Below are 22114 nucleotides of genomic sequence, written 5' to 3' on the forward strand. Positions count from 1 at the left end.
AAAAGGCTGGCGAGCTGGTGAGTAAGAGTAGAGTATGAGTAGAGGCTATATTGATTGAGTAGGACCGACATTTATGTATCAAAGTGATCTGACCTCGCGCTGACTCAGCGCTGCATCACTGTTCACTGTACATACAGATAAGACATCCATGTTATTATATTAACATGATCATAGACAATCAATTTATTTATTATGTATAAAACTTACGATAAAACATACGACTTCTACGCTAACAGGATTGTCAGAATTGATATCTCTTTAAATTGTTAAATGTTTACAATTTACATTTACGCAAGAAATTTTGTTTATCTGTCTTGTGGTTTACTAAATAAAACTAAACATATAAAAGAGTTCAAATTGTACATGATACTCTTCTATTGCTTAATTATATATTTAACTACATTTGCACATTATTCTTTCGTCAATGTCGTGCGTGCTGGACGTCCATCAGACAGGGGCGTCGCGTGCCGCCCGCCGCGGCCCGCAACCGACCCGCATTATCTACCTTCTTTACATAAACACTTCTATTGTTAAAACTTCGTTGGGTTCTTTACATTGAGTTCCCTGTAATCCTCACTAATTTATCATTTTGTCTACCGCTGTGTTGTGCTCTGCTGCGACAATAGCACAAACTGCCCTTTATTTACTATTCGATCTTATTAAGTAAATGAAAAAGATTTTTTTTTTATTTCCATCTGGAATTGTCTAAGCAATTTTATCGCCACCAGTCTCAATCTATTTACACAAAAATGACAGACAGTAGAAACTAGGTGTGTTAACTAACTTCAGTATGTTAAACTCACCAATTTGTACAAAGAACTTCCCCACGTACCTATCCATTACTCTACGGAGTTAAATCTGCACCGAGAATATGACTTTATTTCAATCATTTATTTAACAAAGCTTTCAATCGTGGTTTATAACCCCTGGCCTTTGCTTTTTTGCGTCGTAATATGAACGATAACAACCGTTTTTCTTTTGCATAAAATTTAAATAATCGACTGTCGTATATTTCCATTAAATGGTTTATTTTATAAAAGTGTAGCCTAGAAAAAATCATTTATATACATGAGGCGCGTGTAATCCTCCGCGGAGGTTGACAAACACAATGGCGGCCTAATTTTTTCCGATTCCGAGATCTCGCGACAAAAAGCACGCGAAGGATCTTGTCACCGGAATAAATTAGAATAATGGCATTGGATCTAGTTAATTGGTAGAGGAATGGCAAAGGCGGGCGGCGGCGGAGGTACTGGCGGTGCTTTCAGTAGCTTTCAAGGTTGGCAGGAGCCGCGGCCGGCGCAGTAGAGCCCGCGCGATAGCAGCACGCGCACGCGCACGCAACCTAGTGGACCACTCTAGAGGTTGCAGTGAGCCGACGATTCCGAGCCCGCGATCAACTCGAAGTCTGAACTTTGCAGTCGAGTCGAACGCGTGCGTTACATTTGATTTCCGCGCACTATTTTGGCGGAATTTAGGTGTTAAAGCGCTAGCTGTTATTTCCCGTTATTCGGCAAAGCAATCTTTGGGTAAGTTATTTTAATCAAACTTTATTTAATTTATACATATCAGACATGATATTGCAAAAATGCATCAAACTGATAGAGCTTTCGTATCTGCGCCAGATTTCCGCAAAATACTTAGGACAACCGGTTCGGTGCTAAATTGCTGGTTAACTTGATAGATTTAAAGTTGGTTGTTTTATTGTGTCTGACTCGAAGGCAAGGTTTATACTGGCTTTATATAATCAAAGCTCCACCAGCTTGGCCGCTCTCCTTTGTCTCTACCCTCGGACATTCTTGCGTTATTATAGGTTTAGACTTTCAACCAAATTAGAAATAGAGTATTATTTGTTAAAACGATTTCTATCCAAACCTTAGCTTCAGTCTGTGGTTATTTTAAAAAACCTTGATCTTACAAAGAAGCATTATACTCTTGATTTACAATAGGTTACGCATAACTTTGGCTTAATGAATGTGCTACAGTTATGGGAGCTTTGCATCGCACGGACTCGCTAATGTAATGTACAAACAATATTGTGATCCACAACTACTTAAACAAAAATACATTGCAATAAAATGTTACAAGGTAAAAAACTGCCTTCTACAGAAATATTATCTCACAAAGCGCCTCTGGTGATGCACAACCCTATTCACTTCAAGAAAGGATACAAGTAATAAGCATCTCTTCTGAATATTTTCAATTTTCTTCGTGTTATACGCTAGTATTAAGATTTCAAATAGAAAATTGAAATTTATTGCTATTTTTATGATAGCTCAAAAATAGCAATAAATTATGCGACTCTTTTTCCAAATTGTGATACAAAGGATTTTTAGGTTTTTCGAATCCTAACTTAGCCTAAGCTCTGCTTATCGAAAACCTTAGACTCTGAGCATAGTGTTTATAGTAAACTCTGTTAACAAATTGCGAAACTAGTTTAAAAGCCAAATACATTTTGGTAGACATCACTATTTAACAAAAAAGTTTACTACAAATATATAAACCAATGGACGGACGTCAATAACTTTTTCTGTACATAAACGCATTAAGTAAGCCGGTAGCGTAGCGAATGGACCAACAATTGATATTTTAAATTAACAGGATCTAAGCGTTGATATAAAAAAATTACTAGTATCTTGTGTTTTGAACGCCTATTAACTTTATCTCTTTATTTAGATAATAGTAAAGTTATTGATAGGATCGAGTTAAACTTAAACACAATAAGCCGTTATCTTAGATCGTTATTGTTTCGTGTGCGGGCGCGCGCCGAGCGCACCTGGCCGCCGCCCGCCGCCCCCCGCACCGCTGTGCTGCTCATGTAACCCATTACGATACACCATACATTCTGCTCCTGTTTTTGTAAATAAAAATTGTTATGTAAAGATAAGTGACATTTAAAAGGAGTGACGAATGATACATCGTTAGATTGATTTTTTAAACATAATCTAAGTAAATCATATTAGTAAATGTAGTTTATTAAAAAAAAACAATCGCATCTACGTTTATTGTGGAATATTTGAAAAGCTTTTACAAGACAGAACTTAGAAAATTTATATTATTAATTACGATGACACATGGACATTCGATAAACAAAATCTACATTTGCACTTTCTAACGTTACATTTAAAACACAGAAAACGTATTTTTCAAGTTAATTGAAAAAACTACAAGATGTAAATCGCAAAATTGTGGTTTTCGATAGCGTACGAAGGAGCGATCAAAATCAGTGTTAGCTGTGCATGCACGTTTCCTATTCCGTAATATTTTAATTAACTCTTTGCGTCTTTTAAAGAATTAGTGATATGTTAGTTTTATAGCAGCGTTATGTTAATTAAGTTTGTACGTGAGTCTGGCGGTGTCGGTGTTGCCTGCTGCCTGCTGCCTGCTGCACGATAACTCGCCAACAACAATAAGATATTTACCATTAATTAAAAAAATCCTACAGAATAGATAACAATTAAAATATCAATAAATTATTTGAATAGTATTTTATAAGTAATTTGTAGTTCTTCAACTAGTAATGTAATGTTACGCGCTATCGAAGTTTTTTCCTTATTTGCATTAAAAGTAACTTCCGTTCAAAATACTGCCTGTAATAAAATATTCAACAAATATTTTTATAGATAATTTAACTGGACGGCATTGATAGCGAACTAATAAACATAAAGATTACAATGTCAACTAAATTAATGAAAATCATAGTTTTTGATTAAAAAGCTTACTACCTTAGTAACTTCCCGAGAATATCTAGAAATCTTGATAACTTAATACCAACATTATTGAGTTGTATTTATGTTACTATCATTTAAAACGACTTGAGTGTCCGACAGCGAGTAGTGTTGGCTCCTAGGGCGGCGAGCGTCCGGTGTCCGGGCCGTGGCCGTCAAGTTCAAGGTTATCTGTGCTTTGTTCTTGTTGTGCCGCAGCCTGCCAGCTCTCCTGGGAAAGGCTTAGACCGGACACTGCGCGTTCAAATTTGCACCCTTATCCCCCGTACTAAGATATATTATTGTCTACGTCCTTTCTTATGTTTTTATGACACTTTTTGTTCTTTTTTTGCACTATTGCATCTCACGATTACGACCGGATTTGCTTTGGTTTCTTTGCTAGGAGCCGGTTCTGGAGTAACAGCTCTCGACGGACCCCAACGCTGTGTGTATTTCGATAGTAGACTTAAGCAAGTTCTGTCAAATTTACCTTATTATGGTAAATGGTTTAAAAGTTAACAATCTACTGCACTAGATGGCTGATGTAACTTCATACCGACACGTCTCTGGAAGTTCCTAAAGCATTACACCACAGTTGTAAAACAGAAACCTTGAAATGATCGCACGTACAGAATAACCTAATTCACTAAATATAGACATACGTATAAACATCGCGGACATAGCGACACAACGACATAGCGACATAACGACATAGCAGATATCTCCTTAAAAGTACTTATAACAATTATAAACGAATCATTCCATAGAAAAATTTAATGATCTATATTTAATTGATCTATCGCCCTTTTAGGTGAGCACGTTAATTATCGTCGTTAATTATCGTAAATGTGTAATTATGAACAGATTGACAGATCTGTATCAAGTACACGGAAGCCGGGGGCGGGGCGAGGGAGGGGGAGGGGACTGACATTGCTGTTATACATACACAAAGCTTACGCAATTACACGGCAAATACATTCTCACTACGTAATAAAGCAGTGTGTACACTTCATATATAAAAAGAAACATAAAAGTTTCCTCCCAAGAAACTCTAACAAAAATGAGGTATAACTTTAAAGAAAGTATGGTGGTTATTGGTGCGTTTATATAATCTAATAGCTGTTGCCCGCGACTTTGTCCACGCAGTATTCAACAGACACTAAAATTTTATTATATGTAGTAGATTGGTTCAGAATATTTGGTTTATGTTTAATTAGAATAAAATTATCTACAAAGCCGGAATTACTAAAGTCCGAGTGCGAGATATTGGCATAAGCTTTTATTTTATGAAATTTGAGTTCAACCCTGTTGGTAGAGTGACCGCTGCCTTCGTATGCGCGCGGCTTTACTACATGGTGTCCACTACTGGCGTGGTGTGCATGCGGCATGCGGCATGCTCCCGCGCACGCCGCGATCGTGCTTTAGTAATAATTAACAACTTCAAATACTCTTTGTCTAACAGACTCTTTGTTTAATTATTAAGGACATTAAACAAATATTTTATAATAATAATAAAACATGCACTATTGTAAGCGCGATTTGGAATTCAAACATTGCTACGAAAACTTGAAATCATTGTTTAAAACTAACTTTCGCGCGGAATTAAAAACAAACCTGTAAGAACACAGGCTACAGAGGTTTCTACATCCAAGCCAAATTTTACCGATATCTAGCAGTCTATGTTCTAACAAACATTCATACTTGTGACATTAACTGAATGTCTTAGGGAAAACGAGAGGACGGCATAGAGCCGCTCATTAAACACAAATAAACACTCATCCATCCCTCCATCTAAATTTTCCCAAATATAATATTAGTCAATTTAATAAATTGAAGTGATTATATCAGAAATCGGTCGTTAAAAAAAGTACTTGAAGCCATTATTAATTTTAATACAAATGTATTGTATAAATTGATGTTCGGAAGCCTGATCTTTAACCTATGAAACAATGCTTGTGAGCAATAGACAAAGGACCATCTCAACGCTCAACAATTCGCAGATAGCATCGGCGCGGTCGCGGCCGCGGTCCGGTCAAGTGCGCGGCTTGCGGCCGTACCCGTACCACGCTAACTGCACATACAGCGTCTTGACTCAGACTGGCACTCTAAAATGCTACTCAATTTGCTAAATCTATAAACGGAGGCAGTTGCAGTTAATTTAAATAAAAAAGAACAGATTATATCGAGCCATAAAACTATAATGAATACATGCGACGAGCGATTGAATTTAATTCCTTACTGCAATTTATTTTTTATAGTTCGGAGCTTTAATTATCAATAGATTATCTGCAGTATTTATTCCGCGGAGCTGTATTGCTATTACGTTAATTAATCATTATATCAATTATATTTATTTTATAATTATGACATTGGTGTATGTAAATTGCACGAAGCTCGGTTACAAAGTAATGATAGTGTACAAACATTGCATTTGTATAATTGTGAAGGTGAGGTGAGGAGCCGCGGAGTCGTGTCTTATCCAGCAATCATTCGGTTGGCGGTTGATGATAACATAGGACAATTTCATATCATATAAACACGAGTTACTTGAACATGAACAGGAATGTTTTGTGCATAATTTCCGTAAAAATGTTACGCACTCATACATACACATATGTCAAATACATACACAATAATCAAGCGAGCAGCGAGCAGCAAGTCACGAACACGGAGTGAAGCCAGTTTAGGTCAAGTTCTATAGCTGTGTGAACAGTAATGAGCCATAAGCCATGAGCCATGCGCCATGAGCCAGGAGCCGCTCCGAGCTGTTCGGACGTGACGTTCTTATTGTTTAGTTACTCGATTCCATGTTCCGTGTACACAATAATTATCCTATTCATCCAACACGCAATCACAATTGAAGGATTATTGAATGCTCGTAGTTTTATAAATTGTTAGTGCTATGAAATACTTGTAGATTTTGTTGATTTACTAATATTTCCTTTAACCATTCCAACTAAGCTGTAGGCTTGTGCTACGATATGTTTCACGACAATATTCGGATGATAGGATTCGAACCCTTGACCGCAAGATCGCTAGTCTGTCCCACAAACCAGTAAGCTATTGGGGCTTGCCTACAATTGTATTCTTAATACGAAAATTTTCCTTTTCATAATCTCAGGAATCAACTACACATTGGATACTTAACAAAACCCTATGTTCAGCTCATGTTAAGTCCTTTAGGTAAAGCAGAGTCCTAGAAAAGCATAACTGCCGAGACCATCCCCACGAAGCGACACCTAACGGTAGTTCCGTGGATTAAAAAAAGTCGTAGGAAGAGGTTGTTTTAGACGACAACAAGAGTCATATTAGGGTAGGTGAACACTAATATGTCGAAGCCATGGCAGGTATGTAGCTTTCACACCTGACTGTGCCCGAAGGCATTTTTTACTTCTATAAATACACACACAAAATCTTAGAACATGGGTGACTTTTCGGTCTCAGAAAAACAATCATTATGATAGACTGGAATAATAAAACGAATGAGAATGCGGCGACGACGCAGTAATTAAGAATCGTTTAAGAGTTTCAGTAGCTGCGACGATGAGCCGCTCGCACTCAATTAGTATTTCAATTGACAACAACTAGCTGCAACGATACAGCTTCTGAAATACAACCAATTTTATATTAACATCGTATATGTTTTATTGTGTACTAAGAATGTTGATATTCCTTCCAACACAGTTCAGCCGCCGCCCGCTCCGCTGAGCGTAGACGACAATCGCCAAAGCTCCACGCTCAACTCAATACTATGCGTTGAGTCACGAGCATTTTTTATTTAATATTGTGTCACGACCTAATATGAAAATGATTGCTCACTAATCACAGATAAAAGACATAGATAATGATTGTTGTAACAAGACAGACGTCCGCGTATTGATTTATTGCTAGGAAATGTTTCAGCGGCTTTAATTGACTACACAGAAACACCCGGAAATTATATTCGACTACTTGTTGCAATAGAGAGGGACGCTAATAATGATTTACTATAAGCGCGAAAGAGATAGCCGTACCACTTACGCCATTAATGAGAGCCGGGGATATCCCACTTGTCATGTTATAAAATTATTCTTTAATAAAAAATGAATTTATTGTCCACAATCCACATACTTAGTCATACTATTCTTATTTCGTCACAAGGTTAAGTTGTACCTCAGGACTGGATTAACTTTAAAAACTTAACATAAACTTCAAGTTTCAATCAATCAACAAATAACTAACGTTAATTTTATATTTATAACAAAATAACTGAAATATAAATTTGTCTCTAATAAACACGTAAAATATGCTGAAAAGCAATCTGAATGTTATTCCTAAGTAAACATTTTTCTATCGAACAATGTACGGTAATGTAATCATTTTATTTAAACAAATACAAACTGCACACAGCCACAGCCAACACATGACATTGGATAGTTAAATTTAAACAAAACAAGATCAGATATATTATAAAACTAGTTTGTTTTGAGGATTATTTCGCAAGGAAAAGTCCTTGTTTATTCTTCAACTGTGTATCCTATAGTCGTTTCAGAATTCTAAAATGTGCCTAGTTAACTGTAACTAATAGTAACAGTTCAAAAACATCCGGAACGGTAATTTTGGCGGAACGGAATGTATTAAAACTTAACCTGAGTCGGCCTCAGTTCATCCGTGTTAGACAGTTGACAACAAATTAGCTTTCAAATATGTGATTAACTCATATACAACACGATTATTTCAAAACTTTCATCAAATCATGATGTAAGAATTATCTGATAACCTTACGGCGGCGTAAGGTCAAGTCCGCGGCTGCCCGCGCCCCGCGCCCCGCGCCCCGCTGCCCGCCGGCTGCATTCGATTCAAGGCCACTTTCACTTTTACAATAAAAAAACAAAGCGCTGCGAATTCCTTCCCGCGCAAACTGCCCGCGATCGTTCACTCTTATGTCATGCTTCATGCTGTTGTTTTTGTTTCGCCGGAAATAAATCGCAACACACTGAGGGCAACATTTAGAGGTCAGAGTCCACAAATTATGAATAGAATTAAACTAAAAAAAAAAACGTTTTAAATGAATTATTTATTACGACCTATTGATATACATCGAGACAGAATGAGGTCATATTATTTAAAATAATATTGACTCTTGCCTCGATTAACAATTGCGATTGACATTTATTACATTTAAAAGCTCTGATTATAGTCGAGTCGGCCGTCATATCGTTGTGATAGTTTTATAAAACGCCAATAATGTAAAAAAAAAACTTAACCAACAATCGTTGAAATCTTTATATGACCTCTGCTCTCAACATAAAGGTAAAAAAGCGGAGCGATTTTATAAAGTTTAATGGAAAACTTATGTTAAAGAAGAATTTCCATATTTTCAAATACATTCAACAACGGCTCCACCCAGGTTCCTCTCCGGACTAGAATAGTTTGTCAGACTGTAGTAATGTTGCAAGTAACAATGCATTCGTAACAAACGAGGCTAATCTCCACTTGCGGTCATCATATAAAATTCAAAGCACTTCGTTAAGAACAAGTCGCGTCGCGTGATGCCTCCCAATGTTGTAACAATAGCCTGGCGAACTGTGAAGTCTTCATTGGACGAGAGAACCACAATGAAGCAGAGCAATAAACAGTCCAGTACTGCTATCGGATAAAAAAGTATTGTTCTATTTCGGTATATAAAACAGACGTAGCGCGCCGCACTGTAAGCCTCGCGCACGTCGCAAGCAGAGGCTTTAACGAGTCAATTCACACACGTGCTCCAAAATCGCTTCAAGGAAAACGACAGCACAACTGCGTGCAACACAAGTATCGAATACGTACAATGTTTTACTTTAACACAATTATGTTAAACGTGTCAGGGATTGCAAAACATAATAGTTGTTATGTTCGTCTGCTAGCAAACAAGGACCCGACAAGCGCGAGAGACTCTGAGCTTAGTGACAGGATTATCATATTGTGTTTTCCGTGTTATTTTATATTAATACAAAACGCATAACCACAAACATACGAATGTTGATAACAAGTAAAATACCTTAGCTAATCAACTGCACAAGTTGTGATGACATTTTGATTCCCTATGCCACTAAACAGAGTTTCATGCAATTTGTACTGTTGGACAAAAATTTACCATACCAAAAATATACTGCGTAAAACGTTACAGCTACCGTTATTTTCACAAAAACTTTATAACTTAAACTTATTATGAGACTATTTCCAGCGATCCGATTACTTTTTTCTATCAGTTTTTCTCTGCGATGACATCAAGCGCGACCAATCGACGTGTTCAATTAAATAAACAAAACAAAATCTTCAAACAAAAAACTTTTTTGTTTTAATACGTACTGATTTTCAATAGATTTATTTCCATGCGCTCAAAGTCATGGCATGGTGCTATATGTACATAGATCTTATAAGTGTGAAGGGAGACAATTAACAACAGGTTTGCCGCTCGCCGCGCTTTGCATATGCGGAAGCTCGACCCTACCCACTCCCCCCCATTGACCTTCGCGGCTAACCTTGGTACATTATAAATATATGAATTAATTATCTATTTATTACAATATGTATCCCAACCAACCTTTTAATATCAGGGATTAAAATCCAAGCATGTTTATATGCACATAGCAAAAGCTTGCTGCCGCCTTACCGTGTTGTTAAGTCCGCAATATGATTTATGTAACTCCGTGGGAATGAATGTGGATTATAAGACTTCTAAAGATTTATAACAAGATCAGCCACATCGGGAGGAAACACTGCGTGTGACTTACATGCTGAGTTTTAACCACAATAAAACTATATAAATATCAACTTGGGCCGCTTCGCTTATATTTTGCAACAGCTGCAGTACTATTATTTGAAGAATTTAAAGCATTTGCCACATTAAAAAAAGATAACAAGCCGTCAATGTGGAATTACAGTTATCATCACATACTTAGCATCAAAACTTCCTTATTGAATCAACTTTTTTTCTCGTAATTTAAAAGACAATAACGACTTATTTATGTGTTAATTGTGTTGTTTGTGAAGCGACCGCACGCTGTGTTACAATTACAATACAACAGTTTTACTACGACTGTGTACAGTACTACAGTATCACTTACACTACAAACAATATTAATCAATCGACAATTATATAAACAGGAAGGTTCTTAGCCTCCGATCTCATCATCGCCGTACGTAACAAGTTCATACTAAAATATCTTCAGTTTAGATTATATATAGAGATTTATTAGGATTTTCAATTATTCACATTTCAGGCCCTTCCACAGTTATTTCAAGATCTCGTTTATACGATCTCTGTTCAAAATTTAGTAATAACGAAGGTTTCAAATGATCAAAAACACCAATTATCAGGTTATAAGTTGACGAGGTTTTGATAAGAGACAGTACGTAATTCATTATCTAAATAACATATACTGGGTTGCTTCACGATGACAATGACATGACAAGAGGAAAGCACTACATTACGATTCAATCAACCAAACTCTAGGATTAAGATTTTAAGTAGATTCAAAGACAAAATGAACAGCTAAGTACCACAGTTGTTAACAACACTATTACAACACGACGTGAACCTGTCGTTTAGTTTAGCATTTCATTGTTAGATTGCTTTGCGGCCGACCTTTCAAATGTATTTTGTTTGGTTTCAGAATAATTAAAATGTTCCAAGGAGGCATCTGGTCGAAGCTGCAGGGCTACTACAAGTGGTACGTGCTCGGGCTGGTCTCCGTGGGCTACATCCTGGGCGAGCTGGGACACTACCTGATCGGTGAGGACTGCGTCTAACACGATAATGTTATGTCAGCCAGTGGCAGGCGTGCAGAGCACTCGGCTCAGTATTGACCTCGGCCCTCACGCTACTCATACAGTGCCACCTAGCTAATGCGTGGGCGCGCGGGACGACGACGACGACGACTTCGTTCAATTTTTTTTAAACAAGAATTGAGCGAAACATATTTTCGAATTAGTTACATTATTTTCAATTACATAATATTTGCTTTACTCAATTTACAAGTCAGGTACAAAATAAAATCAATTCTAACAGAATGTTTTTTTATAAAAGCGTTTATCCCTTTTCATATGTATAATATTTTGTCCCCCATTGTTTTCAAAAATAACTAATTACACTTTAAATTAATAGTGATGTACAAGATTAGAAGGAACAAAGTCAAGGTCGTTAATTACTTTTTTGCGAGTTCCTTTCCAATGTCGACAAAAAGTTGTTTACGTTCCTACACGACTGTCTCACAGAGATTGGCATGTCAAATCGAACTAAAAATTAAGCATTAAGAAAAAAACCAAACATTCTGATTATATTCGGTCATATTTGCAATTTGGGACTTGATAGTAATATTCTGTATTAATAACTGTGGCAAAATTGAAGGCGCTAGGGAGGCCCAGATAAGAAAGAGTTAGCTTCTGTAAGTAGTAGCATGACTCGCGCGTGTGTCCAGGCACCACGTCGAAGGTGACGGCGGAGTACCTGCACTACGGGGACAAGGCCTGCATGCTGAACGCGACACACCTGCACGTCGCCCAGCTGCCCCAAGTCTGCGAGAAGGTCAACTCCTCCGACATGTGAGTCTACATACATACATACACATTATTACAAAAACATGTACAAGACTAAATTGGGCGACTTTAAAATATTGACTAAATAGCAACATTTAAACACTGAACTTGACCACACGACAAAACTTGAAAAGAGTCTTTGTAGTTTCAAACGTATTATATGTTTCCATTGCACCAAAACATATTCAAGAGGGATGACAATATCTTTGCACATGTTTCTCAGCAGTGGGAACCCACGATATGGATAATGTTGTGTGCGCGACCTTCTCGGAGCTGTGCCGTCATCGTCGCGTCCGTTTAAAATAAATAAATATGAATCAACACAATTTAGTAGCTGAGTGAATCATAAAAATTAATCACAGATACATTACGACAAATTAACTACTTCGTGGTTACAATCGCAAATGTTCTGCAATGTACGACGATGTGTGGCGACAAGGCGCGGCGAGCTCGCGAGGTAGACGGCAGAGAGGGCGCTTTTTCGGTTGATAGGGGTCAACGTTATGATTTCAAATTTTAATAATAAAAACAAACTGTGAAACATAAAGTAAATTTTATGTGTGACGTGTCAAGGACGAAAAACGCACATTTTACTGACACGACCGTGACTTTTAACTAAACCGATTTACAGAGCGCTATACAGTAGTACGCATTGTTTTCATTCAATTAAGTTTCACTACAACTTGTAATCGATGTCTGTCAGATGCGAGTCGCTGACGCTGAATGGCACGCGGTACTGCGAGTGGGGCTACAGCGGGCTTGGGCTCGACTACCAGGTGCTGGCGGGGCCTGCCTTCATGGCCGTCTTCACCGTCGTCGGCGTCATCATCGGGGTCATCGCCGACAAGTACCTCACTTTCCTCGTTGTTTTACGCGATTACTTCCCCTCCATAGAAGGAAGATAATAGTGTGCGTTCGATTTGCTTGCAGGTTCAATAGGGCGCGCATCCTGTCGGGTTGCACAGCGGTCTTCGTGGTGGCCATCTTGCTGATGGGTAGCGTGACGGAGTACTGGCACCTGGTAGTACTGCGCATGCTGATGGCGGCGGGCGAGGCGGGCTGCAACCCCCTGGCCACCGGCATCCTCACCGATCTCTTCCCCGAGCATCAGCGCGCACTCGTCCTCTCCATCTTCAACTGGGGCATCTACGGTGGCTACGGCATCGCCTTCCCCGTCGGCCGCTACATCCCCGACCTCAACGCTTGGGGACTGGTAAGTAACGAGTAACGAGTAAACATTATATGCCTAATAATCGTCACCGCTGCGTTAAGCTGTACCCATCTTGGTAGAAAACTACAAACGAACGATTTGTATGTTAAATGGTGTGCTCGGTGTGCAGAGCTGGCGTGTGTGCTACTACGGTGCGGGCGTGGTGGGTGTCGTCATCGCGGCCCTCACGGCGCTCACCCTGCGCGAGCCGGAGCGCACCACCATCGGAGAGGAAGGTCGGTCACAGCCTCCCAGCACACATCTTCATTAACTTACCTACACAAAAGATATTTTAAATCAAAAGATAGAAATGAAGCTGGATGATGCTGCTGAACAAAATTAGTTAGGATCGTATTATTTATACGACTAAAATAAAAAAATAAATATGGCAAAGCACGATTGGTTTTAAAGTTATAGAAGATTTCAACTGGCTCAGCCGACACCTATAATAAACTTGGAGTTAAGACGCAAAGTATCGAATGAGACGAATTACCCAAAGGCTTAGTTACTATTTTATGAATGATAAAAACATTTATGTTTCAGGTGCGGCACCCTCCAAGGGCAAGGACGCGGCGCTGGAGAGCGGCAAGAAGATGCCGCAGGTGACGATCTGGCATGTGATCGCGCAGCCGCGCGTGCTGCTGCTCTGCCTGGCCGCCTCCATCCGGCACTGCGGTCGGTGCTCACACTGCCCTCACCTTGCCGCACTCTCGCCACTGCAGTGCTAAAGTGACGCTTGCAACTGTCCGCAGGTGGCATGTGCTTCGCATATAACGCGGACCTGTACTACCGAGACTACTTCCCCGACGTCGACCTCGGCTGGTGGCTGTTTGCAGTCACCGTCGGCATCGGCTCCGTCGGCGTCGTCGTCGGAGGCGTCGTCTCAGACAAGTGTGTACCATATTATAATTCTCTAACTCGTGTCTCTGTCTCCCGTGCCATCATAGCCCTACTACATCTTGCTGTCCGCTGTAGGTTCGTGGCGCGCATGGGCGTGCGGTCGCGCGTGTTGGTGCTGGCGCTGTCGCAGCTCATCTCCACGCTGCCGGCCTTCGGCTCCGTCGTGTTCGGCCCGCTCTGGGCGATGATCACTCTCGCCTTCTCCTACTTCTTTGGTCAGTCTTTTACTCTGTTTTTAACTAGTTTTTTTATTACCTATTGTAAGGTGGCAAACGAGCAAGCGACTACTTAAATTCGCCTAAAAAGGGATGCGACCGCTGCTCATAGGAATCGGCAAATGCAGATGCGTTGCGTACCCTTAATTGACGGAGGAAGTGACGCACGTATTTCCCCTATCTATGTCTCTTTTCCCCTTGAAATAGACGTTCCCTTGCCGTCCGTTCCTTATATCATAAGAAAGGGTGAGAAGGAAAAAATATTAATATTAGGCCTCAAGAACGCACACTCATCATAGGTAATGCGGATTTGCTCCCACTTCCCGCCTTTATTCTAAGTTCTGGTGGGGGCGAGCCGAGCTGTGCGAACATGCTAAAGTTGGCTTTATCACTATTAACAGGGTTACAGTTTGAATAATGGGAACCATGAGCTATTAACTGCTAATCGTTACCAAATACCTCTGCGTACAAACGCTTACAAGCAATATGAAATACATAATTTTTGAAGCAATAATAAAGTGACCTAAGTTTATGTGTGGTGTTGCAGCCGAGATGTGGTTCGGTATCGTGTTCGCGATCCTGGTGGAGATCGTGCCGGTGTCGGTGCGCTCCACGACCGTGGGCGTGTTTCTCTTCGTCATGAACAACGTTGGCGGCAACCTGCCCATCCTCGTCGACCCCGTCTCCAAGGCCATCGGCTACCGGGAGGCCATCATGATCTTCTACGCCGGCTTCTACGGCATCAGTGAGTAACGCTCGCCGCTGTTACACGCTCTCTGCCGTGTCGCAGTACCGCTTACAAAAAGTTATATTACATTGCACGTTTATTTACAGGTAGCATACTGTTCTTCCTGACGATGTTCCTGATGGACGGGCCGGCGCCGGCGGAGGAGCAGAGCGGCGCCGGGGGCGGAGCGCGGGGCGGCGCACGGGGCGGCGCGCAGGGCGCAGACAACCGCGCCTTCAGCCAGGACGAGAGCACGCTGCCCGCGCGCGGCGGCGGCGGCGGCGGCGGTAGGCTGCCTGTAGACAATAGCAAGTTATAAGCGGGTAGAACACAGATTATGTGAAGCTATGACGGTACTGTTTTGAAGTCGATGTGAAAAATCGATTCTTGCGATAACTGTAGCAATGTTTTCGAAATTGTATGTTTCTATTTCTGATGGCTACTGTTGTTACGCATTAATTTTGTTGAATTTTTTTATTGAATTTAATATGTATGATCATGGTAAAGAAGACAATTGTTTTCCAACTGATTTTTTCATTCTTAACGATAGTCTAAAATCGATATTGATAATAATGTATCGATTTTTAGAATCGAGTTCTTTTCATGAAATTTAGCTTAAGAACGTTATAAGCTGAAATTTCACCGAACTAGAATTGATAAATTCCTTCATAAGGATGCCACTAGCGCGGCGTGTGCCACTGGCGAGGCGTGTACCACTGGTACGGTGTATGCCACTGGCGCAGCGAGTGCCGCGTACGCAAAAACCTGAAGGGCTGTTCCTGTTTGTATATTTAAGTGTTAGCAGTAAGACGTTGTAATTTAAAAGTACAATTAGAAGCTAGTTAATGTTGTGTATATTTATTGTAACTCATTACACGATGTGAATATTTTTTTAAAAAGAATCAAAGACAACAAAGAAGTAATAGATCAAAATTTAATACAAGATATTAAACGTCTTTTCCGCAACAATACTTACCGTGAAACTTATGTACTACAATAGTAAGTTGAACTTCAAAGTAGTTTAAGTGCATTTGTGTAAGAAACTGATGCAACAAAAGCAGTTATAAATGTGATACTGATGTTTTGTACATATTTATATTAGGCTAGTTCTTGTAAATAAATAATTGAATGTTCCATATTTCTAGTTTTATTTAGCAGGCAGCAGCAACAAACACTAGTCGTATTATATATGCAATGTGTCTGTTTGAAGACGCTACGATCAGTGGACCGCCTTAGGCGCAGTGGCCACATGATTACGAACCCTCGAGCTCCGAAATATTTTTAACATCGTTCCTGAGTACCTTATTTATCTTATTTATCTTGAAAGTAATATTTTAAGTTCTACGTAAAATCCATTAAGGTGAAACAACTAAAGACTATAATATTTTTCAAGTTATTCCTTTTCACACACCCTAAACAAATGTTTTGACCAATTTTAGAACGCATCCACTGGTTTCAACATTATTGCACGTTGACGATGGGGGAATCCTTCGTTATGTTAACCAAGAAAGTACTTTTGTCGTAGCGCTGCCGCAGGGATGTGCTAGCAACACTTTTTTAGGGGAATCCCGGATTTGCTATTTTTACGAGAGCTCTACTGACTGCGTATTCTATGATCCTTTGTTTTGTCACTTTATCATCTGTATGTTTGATTTTGTTGTTTTTCTGCAACGTAGATACAAACTCCAAACGCGATTTTACAAGAATTGTTATGTATTCCAAAGGGCCAAATAACATACTTAAACGTGAAAATACAAAATAACCTCATTTCTGTCCTGTTTTGTAGACTTTATTACTATAAAAAAAACTTATGAATTAGTAACGAAAAGTCATTAGTGTCTTTTTTTAATTCCCTCGCAAGTTCTAAACCACAACGCAATTGGTCGAAGCAAGTGACTTATCTATATTATTATGGCGGCTCTGTGTTGTCAATACACAGTTCCTCTAATTTATATAAAAATTAACTCTTATAGTATTTTACTCTGAGAAAGATACTAAAACTAGCTTTTAAATAAAAATACATAAAAGCAATCACTAACATTTGTCTCAGGATTAATTAAATAATAAAATATTTGACATGTATATTTCCGAGAAAACATTTTCATGAACACAGCATTATATATTATCTCGTGGCTCTACTGGTTTAACATTATTTATTACAAGTTTTTTCCACAACACACGTACTTTTCCAAAGTTATAGTTAGATTTAATCGCTTTTTAACTGAACTCTTAATAACTCTGAAAACCAATACAAACCAAAACAAATACTTTGTTATTGTTTACATCGAAGTGACGTTTGAGCGGATGTGGACTACTGCTACTGCTAGTGACGTAACAGTAACAAGTAACACCACTCCGGACAACTCTGGCCGTGTTTTACTCGCACTAAAATTATCGTTATCTTATTTTATTTTTTAACTCAACGATTGATTTTTTAGGTCAATATTTTTTTTAGTTATCTTACAACAAGAAACGTTTAAAAAAGGAGAAAAAAACATGCATATTCTCTATAATGGAAAGGGTTTTATTTATAGATGGCAACATCCATCGGCACCAGTAATTCCCTGCTTTGTGTGGGAATGGCGTAGGGATGAGATATATCCTACTTGTTTCGTCACTGCTGGGAAGTGTTCTCGAGCGAACGCACATACTGACTACCGTTATTATACTTCACAACAATAAATTGCATCAGCAACAACGCGTATTTTTGAGTGAGTACACATTGACTATCGTCAATTACTATTGGCCACAAACTGGAGCCAGAGAGTGCATATACTCGACGACAATGATGACTCACAAGGTCCAACTGGTCGCCAATGCCTTCACGTTTACTAATATAAAAATGTAATCATTAAATAATCTACTCTGTATATGAATGCCATCTTTGCATTATGATTTTATTCATTATTGTGATTGATTGAATCGAAAGCGAAGCGAAGTAGCACGAGCTCTGGTCACCGGCCGAAATAATCAGCATTTTTTCACTTTTGGCATAAAAACTCAAACTATAGTTTTTTTATATATAACACAAGGTAGCAAACGAGCATTCTAAATCCACCAAAATGGCGAAGCGACCGCTGCCAATAGCCATCCCAGCAAGAGCGGATGCGTTGCCCACCCTTAATCAACGGAGGAGGAGACGCACATACAGAGGATATTTCCTCTTTCTGTGCGACTCCTCCACCGTCAAATCCACGTTCCCTTCCCATCCTATTCTTAGGAAAAATGGTGGGAAGGAAAAGGGACTAGAATTAGGCCTCCGGCACCACACCCATCAGGCGAAATGCGGAATTGTGCCCACTTCACGCCTATCTTCTGTGTGGTCGTGGTATTACACCGGGCGAGCCGGCCCATTCGTACGAAGATGGTTAAAACGAGCTCTACCACTGTTATTTTCCCCGTACTTCGACTTCTTCTTCACTTTCCACTTTTAGGTATCGAAAATGCGTATACCAGGTTGCAAAATGTTTTTGGAAAAGGAAGTTCCATGTCGCCAAATCAACTTGAACGGCAGGCGGGTGGTCGTAGACGGACAAAATTTTTTCTACGCAAAATATGAGGACTTTAAACTAGAATTCCGATTCGGTAGCGAGTGCGACAAATACGCTGAGTTCCTGCGCGGGGAGCTGCAAGCGTTCCAGCGCGCCGGCATCACCTGCCTCTTCGTGTTCAAAGGCGGGCACAACAAGATGCCCCGAAGGCCGTGCGCGCACCTGCCTCCGGCGCCACCGCTGCTCGCGAGCGAGGTCCACAAGCAGCTGCTCGACGAAATGGGCTTCGAGTATACAGTCTGCGATTACACCGCCAACGACGACTGCGTGGCGCTGGCGCGCTCTTTGCACTGTCCGATTCTAGCTAACAACGTGGAGTATTTTTTTGCCGGTATCCAGTATATACCCTACACCAACTTGAACTATTCGACCGTTCGGGCAAACCAGTACGAGCTCAATTCGTTGCTGACTAAGTATAAGATCGACAACAAACAAGTAGCTACATTTCTTGCGCTCTTCGACGTGAAAGTTTTTAACTTGGAGACCCTCGAAAATTTGCTAAGGAGATTGCACCTGCCGCTGTCGTACGCGAAAAGAATAGATAGTTTCCTGCGCTGGTTAGGGCACGAGGGCCAGTGCGCCGCGACCCTCATCTCGCGCAACCTGGCCACGGACGATCGCAACAAGCTGCAGTCGGAAATAGAGCGGAAGCTCGAAAATGTCGTTGAGAAGCGCTCATCCGGCGGCCTGGCCGCGCAATACTTCCTGGATAGAGACCGTTGCCGCATAGGCGTGGCCGATCCGGAGTGGTTTGAAAAAGGTGTCGCCTTGAAGTTCATACCCATTCCATACATTAACATCTACCGTTGGAGGATCGTCGAAGTGTACGATAACGACGACCCCTTGCTTGTCGCGGCGCCGATCATCAGGTACGCGTTCGACTTGCTCACAAACTTCTGCAACGAGAAGATACTTGTCAAAATCGAGCCGCGACAACCGCAGTCGTCGGAGGGCGTCAACATCGAAAGCTGTCCGGAGGCGAGCATTGAAATAGTCCAGTCAGTTCGGAGACCGAACTACGGTTCGGGCAACGTGTTTGAAAACGGATGGAACGACATCGGCTCATTCAAATTATTCGAACATTTTCTATGGGAAATATTAGGAATATCCGAGTGGGGGCGGCTGGAGCGCGCACCGGACGATGCCAGGCTGGTGGTGGTGGCGCTTGTGTACGCGGCGCGGCTCGGCGGCGGGGCGGCGGCGCGCGGCGTGACGCACGCGGCCCTGCTGTGCCACGCGCTGCTCGCCGCGCCGGGCGCCGGCCCGCGCAGCGCCGCGCGACTTCTCATGGACACATACTTGTGTGGTACAGACGAGGACGTGGAGCAGAGCGTGCTGGTGGCGGTGCAGCAGCTGCAGCACTGCCTCAGGCACATCAACTTCCTGAACGTGATGTGCGGCTCGCCGCTGCCGCCGACGCTCTACAGCAGCTCCTTCAACGCGACGTTTGTGTACCGCGCGGCGCGGGGGCTGCGGGGGGAGCACCCTCCGCCGCCCGCCGCACCCCCCGCACTGCGCTCCTACCTTGACAACATACTCGACATCTACGAGCATTTCCTCAATTTTCTATAGTGCTTTAAATCTAACTAATATTGATGTTTGTATTTACACTTACAATACAGTATGTGATCAACACAAAAACATTGTAATTTAAATTAAGATAGTTTCTTATATTTTTTGATGCGATATTTTCTTACATAAACAACTAGTTGTATTAAGTAGTTATGGTAGTGGCATTCGCACATTACACACTTTTTTACTAAGGTACATATCTAATTTTCTTCCGAGAAATACATGTACAGATCTTAGAGTTAAGAAAAATAAGTAACCTAGATAATCTGAATTATTTATTAAAATATTATCTTTCAATGTATGATATACATTCAGTTACTGCACTCGGCAGCCATCAACACATTGCCATGACTTGAACTCCTCCTGTATTTGTATATCTTCTCTTTTCTCCGGGACTTCCAATACTTTGTGTCATCTTGTAATAGAACATGTTCTCCGCTCACTGCTACACTCTTTACTTTATCTGAAAACAAACATGATTTTTTTTTGTATTGAATGATTGTCTTTTTCCTATTTGAAATTAATTAAATAAATAATTGACAGTATTAACTCTATTTTATATTATAGAAAGTAAGACATAAATGTTTAATAAATTTTTATGACAACAAAGTTATGTTTTTAATCTAGTTTTCAGAAGCTGCAGACCTATCTCATCCAATGCTTCTTCATCCATCAAGCATTTTCTTTTCCTTCTACTTCTTGCTAATTGATTGTGCCTCACTGTTGATGTGTCTATCACAGCTTCGCAGGACAACAAGCCCTCGGAGTCTCTGAACAGTTTAACCCCACCTTCAACTGTCTTTCTCCTGAAAACATATCAACTGTGAATTGATATTATTTTCATATATTTTAATTTCTTGACTGTCACAACTGCAGGTAGACCGATCTCATTTACTTATTCTCTGTAATCACAAACCAATAAGCTTTCAACTAATCTTACTTCAGTATAGGAGCTTCAACATCAATAAACATTAAATTTCTATTTATGATTTCCGAGACTTTGGCACCGATCCTCTTCTGTAGCTCATTTGATACTTTAACATCGTTGTAATGACCGGCTTCCTCTAAATATCTTTCTGAGCGCAACTTTTGATCTACAAATTAAACAATGTCAGCACTGAATTCGTAATCTAATTATAATTACATGTCATGTACATGTACAAGAGCTAGAGTTCTTAAACCTACCAGTTATTCCAATTCTTGTCTTAGGATTGAAGGATTTAATAAATGTATTATCCACAACATCTTGAAATCGTGATAAGTCTTCCTCTGATGATGAATCTGACATTGTACTCTAGTTCTCACAATCAAATTACATTTACGTTATTATAAATATATGCAAAATAAATTTCCTAATTCCTAAAATAAAATTGTAAATTGCTATAATGTGTTAACAAATAAAACATTTGCATTTTTACATGTTTTCAGTTGTTATCGTTCAGAAATGATAATGAATGTAATGGTTATGGTTACCGTCGACCTGCCGCGGTGTCCGTTCAGTTAGCAAAATTCAAAACTATTAAGAAAGGCAACTAAAAGACTGTATCCTTATTAGGAAAAGTATTGCCCGGGCACAGCAGAAATCTGTTTGATTTTCCATCAATCCCTAATAATCAAATCATGATAAAGGTCGCAGGGACACAAGGACGGTATGGTTACTTTAACTTTTGTAATCT

General features: G+C 40.1%; 3 protein-coding genes across 3 annotated transcripts; 2 read left to right on the top strand and 1 right to left on the bottom strand.

Annotated features, from left to right (window-relative positions):
* The first annotated feature begins 1289 nt into the window (after positions 1-1289).
* LOC106109051 lies at positions 1290-16453 on the top strand. The gene is made up of 11 exons (XM_013290444.1): positions 1290-1526; positions 11342-11460; positions 12146-12269; positions 12967-13110; positions 13194-13476; positions 13604-13709; positions 14017-14148; positions 14226-14364; positions 14449-14588; positions 15136-15333; positions 15423-16453. Exons 2-11 carry the CDS (start codon positions 11352-11354, stop codon positions 15632-15634), a joined length of 1587 nt encoding a protein of 528 aa, XP_013145898.1. The 5' UTR covers positions 1290-1526; positions 11342-11351; the 3' UTR covers positions 15635-16453.
* Positions 16454-17869: 1416 nt separating this feature from the next.
* On the top strand, positions 17870-20438 carry LOC106109031. Its single transcript, XM_013290426.1, has 2 exons — positions 17870-18026; positions 18750-20438. The coding sequence occupies exon 2, from the start codon at positions 18759-18761 to the stop codon at positions 20436-20438; it is 1680 nt and encodes a 559-aa protein (XP_013145880.1). The 5' UTR covers positions 17870-18026; positions 18750-18758.
* Positions 20439-20696: 258 nt separating this feature from the next.
* On the bottom strand, positions 20697-22060 carry LOC106109057. The gene is made up of 4 exons (XM_013290451.1): positions 21624-22060; positions 21379-21532; positions 21084-21244; positions 20697-20901 (listed from the first exon to the last, which is right to left on the bottom strand). The coding sequence occupies exons 1-4, from the start codon at positions 21724-21726 to the stop codon at positions 20750-20752; spliced, it is 570 nt and encodes a 189-aa protein (XP_013145905.1). The 5' UTR covers positions 21727-22060; the 3' UTR covers positions 20697-20749.
* Positions 22061-22114: the final 54 nt, after the last annotated feature.

This window comes from Papilio polytes, unplaced genomic scaffold (genome assembly GCF_000836215.1).
Source record: "Papilio polytes unplaced genomic scaffold, Ppol_1.0 DF821322.1, whole genome shotgun sequence".
Lineage (NCBI taxonomy): Eukaryota > Metazoa > Arthropoda > Insecta > Lepidoptera > Papilionidae > Papilio > Papilio polytes.

Coding starts and splice junctions, on each gene's coding strand:
- LOC106109051 (XM_013290444.1), top strand. CDS start 11,352: ATGTTCCAAGGAGGCATCTGGTCGAAGCTGCAGGGCTACTACAAGTGG. Junction 11,461..12,145: donor GCTGGGACACTACCTGATCG/GTGAGGACTGCG, acceptor GCGTGTGTCCAG/GCACCACGTCGAAGGTGACG. Junction 12,270..12,966: donor AAGGTCAACTCCTCCGACAT/GTGAGTCTACAT, acceptor GATGTCTGTCAG/ATGCGAGTCGCTGACGCTGA.
- LOC106109031 (XM_013290426.1), top strand. CDS start 18,759: ATGCGTATACCAGGTTGCAAAATGTTTTTGGAAAAGGAAGTTCCATGT.
- LOC106109057 (XM_013290451.1), bottom strand. CDS start 21,726: ATGTCAGATTCATCATCAGAGGAAGACTTATCACGATTTCAAGATGTT. Junction 21,533..21,623: donor GACAAGAATTGGAATAACTG/GTAGGTTTAAGA, acceptor TTTAATTTGTAG/ATCAAAAGTTGCGCTCAGAA. Junction 21,245..21,378: donor GTTGAAGCTCCTATACTGAA/GTAAGATTAGTT, acceptor ATATGTTTTCAG/GAGAAAGACAGTTGAAGGTG.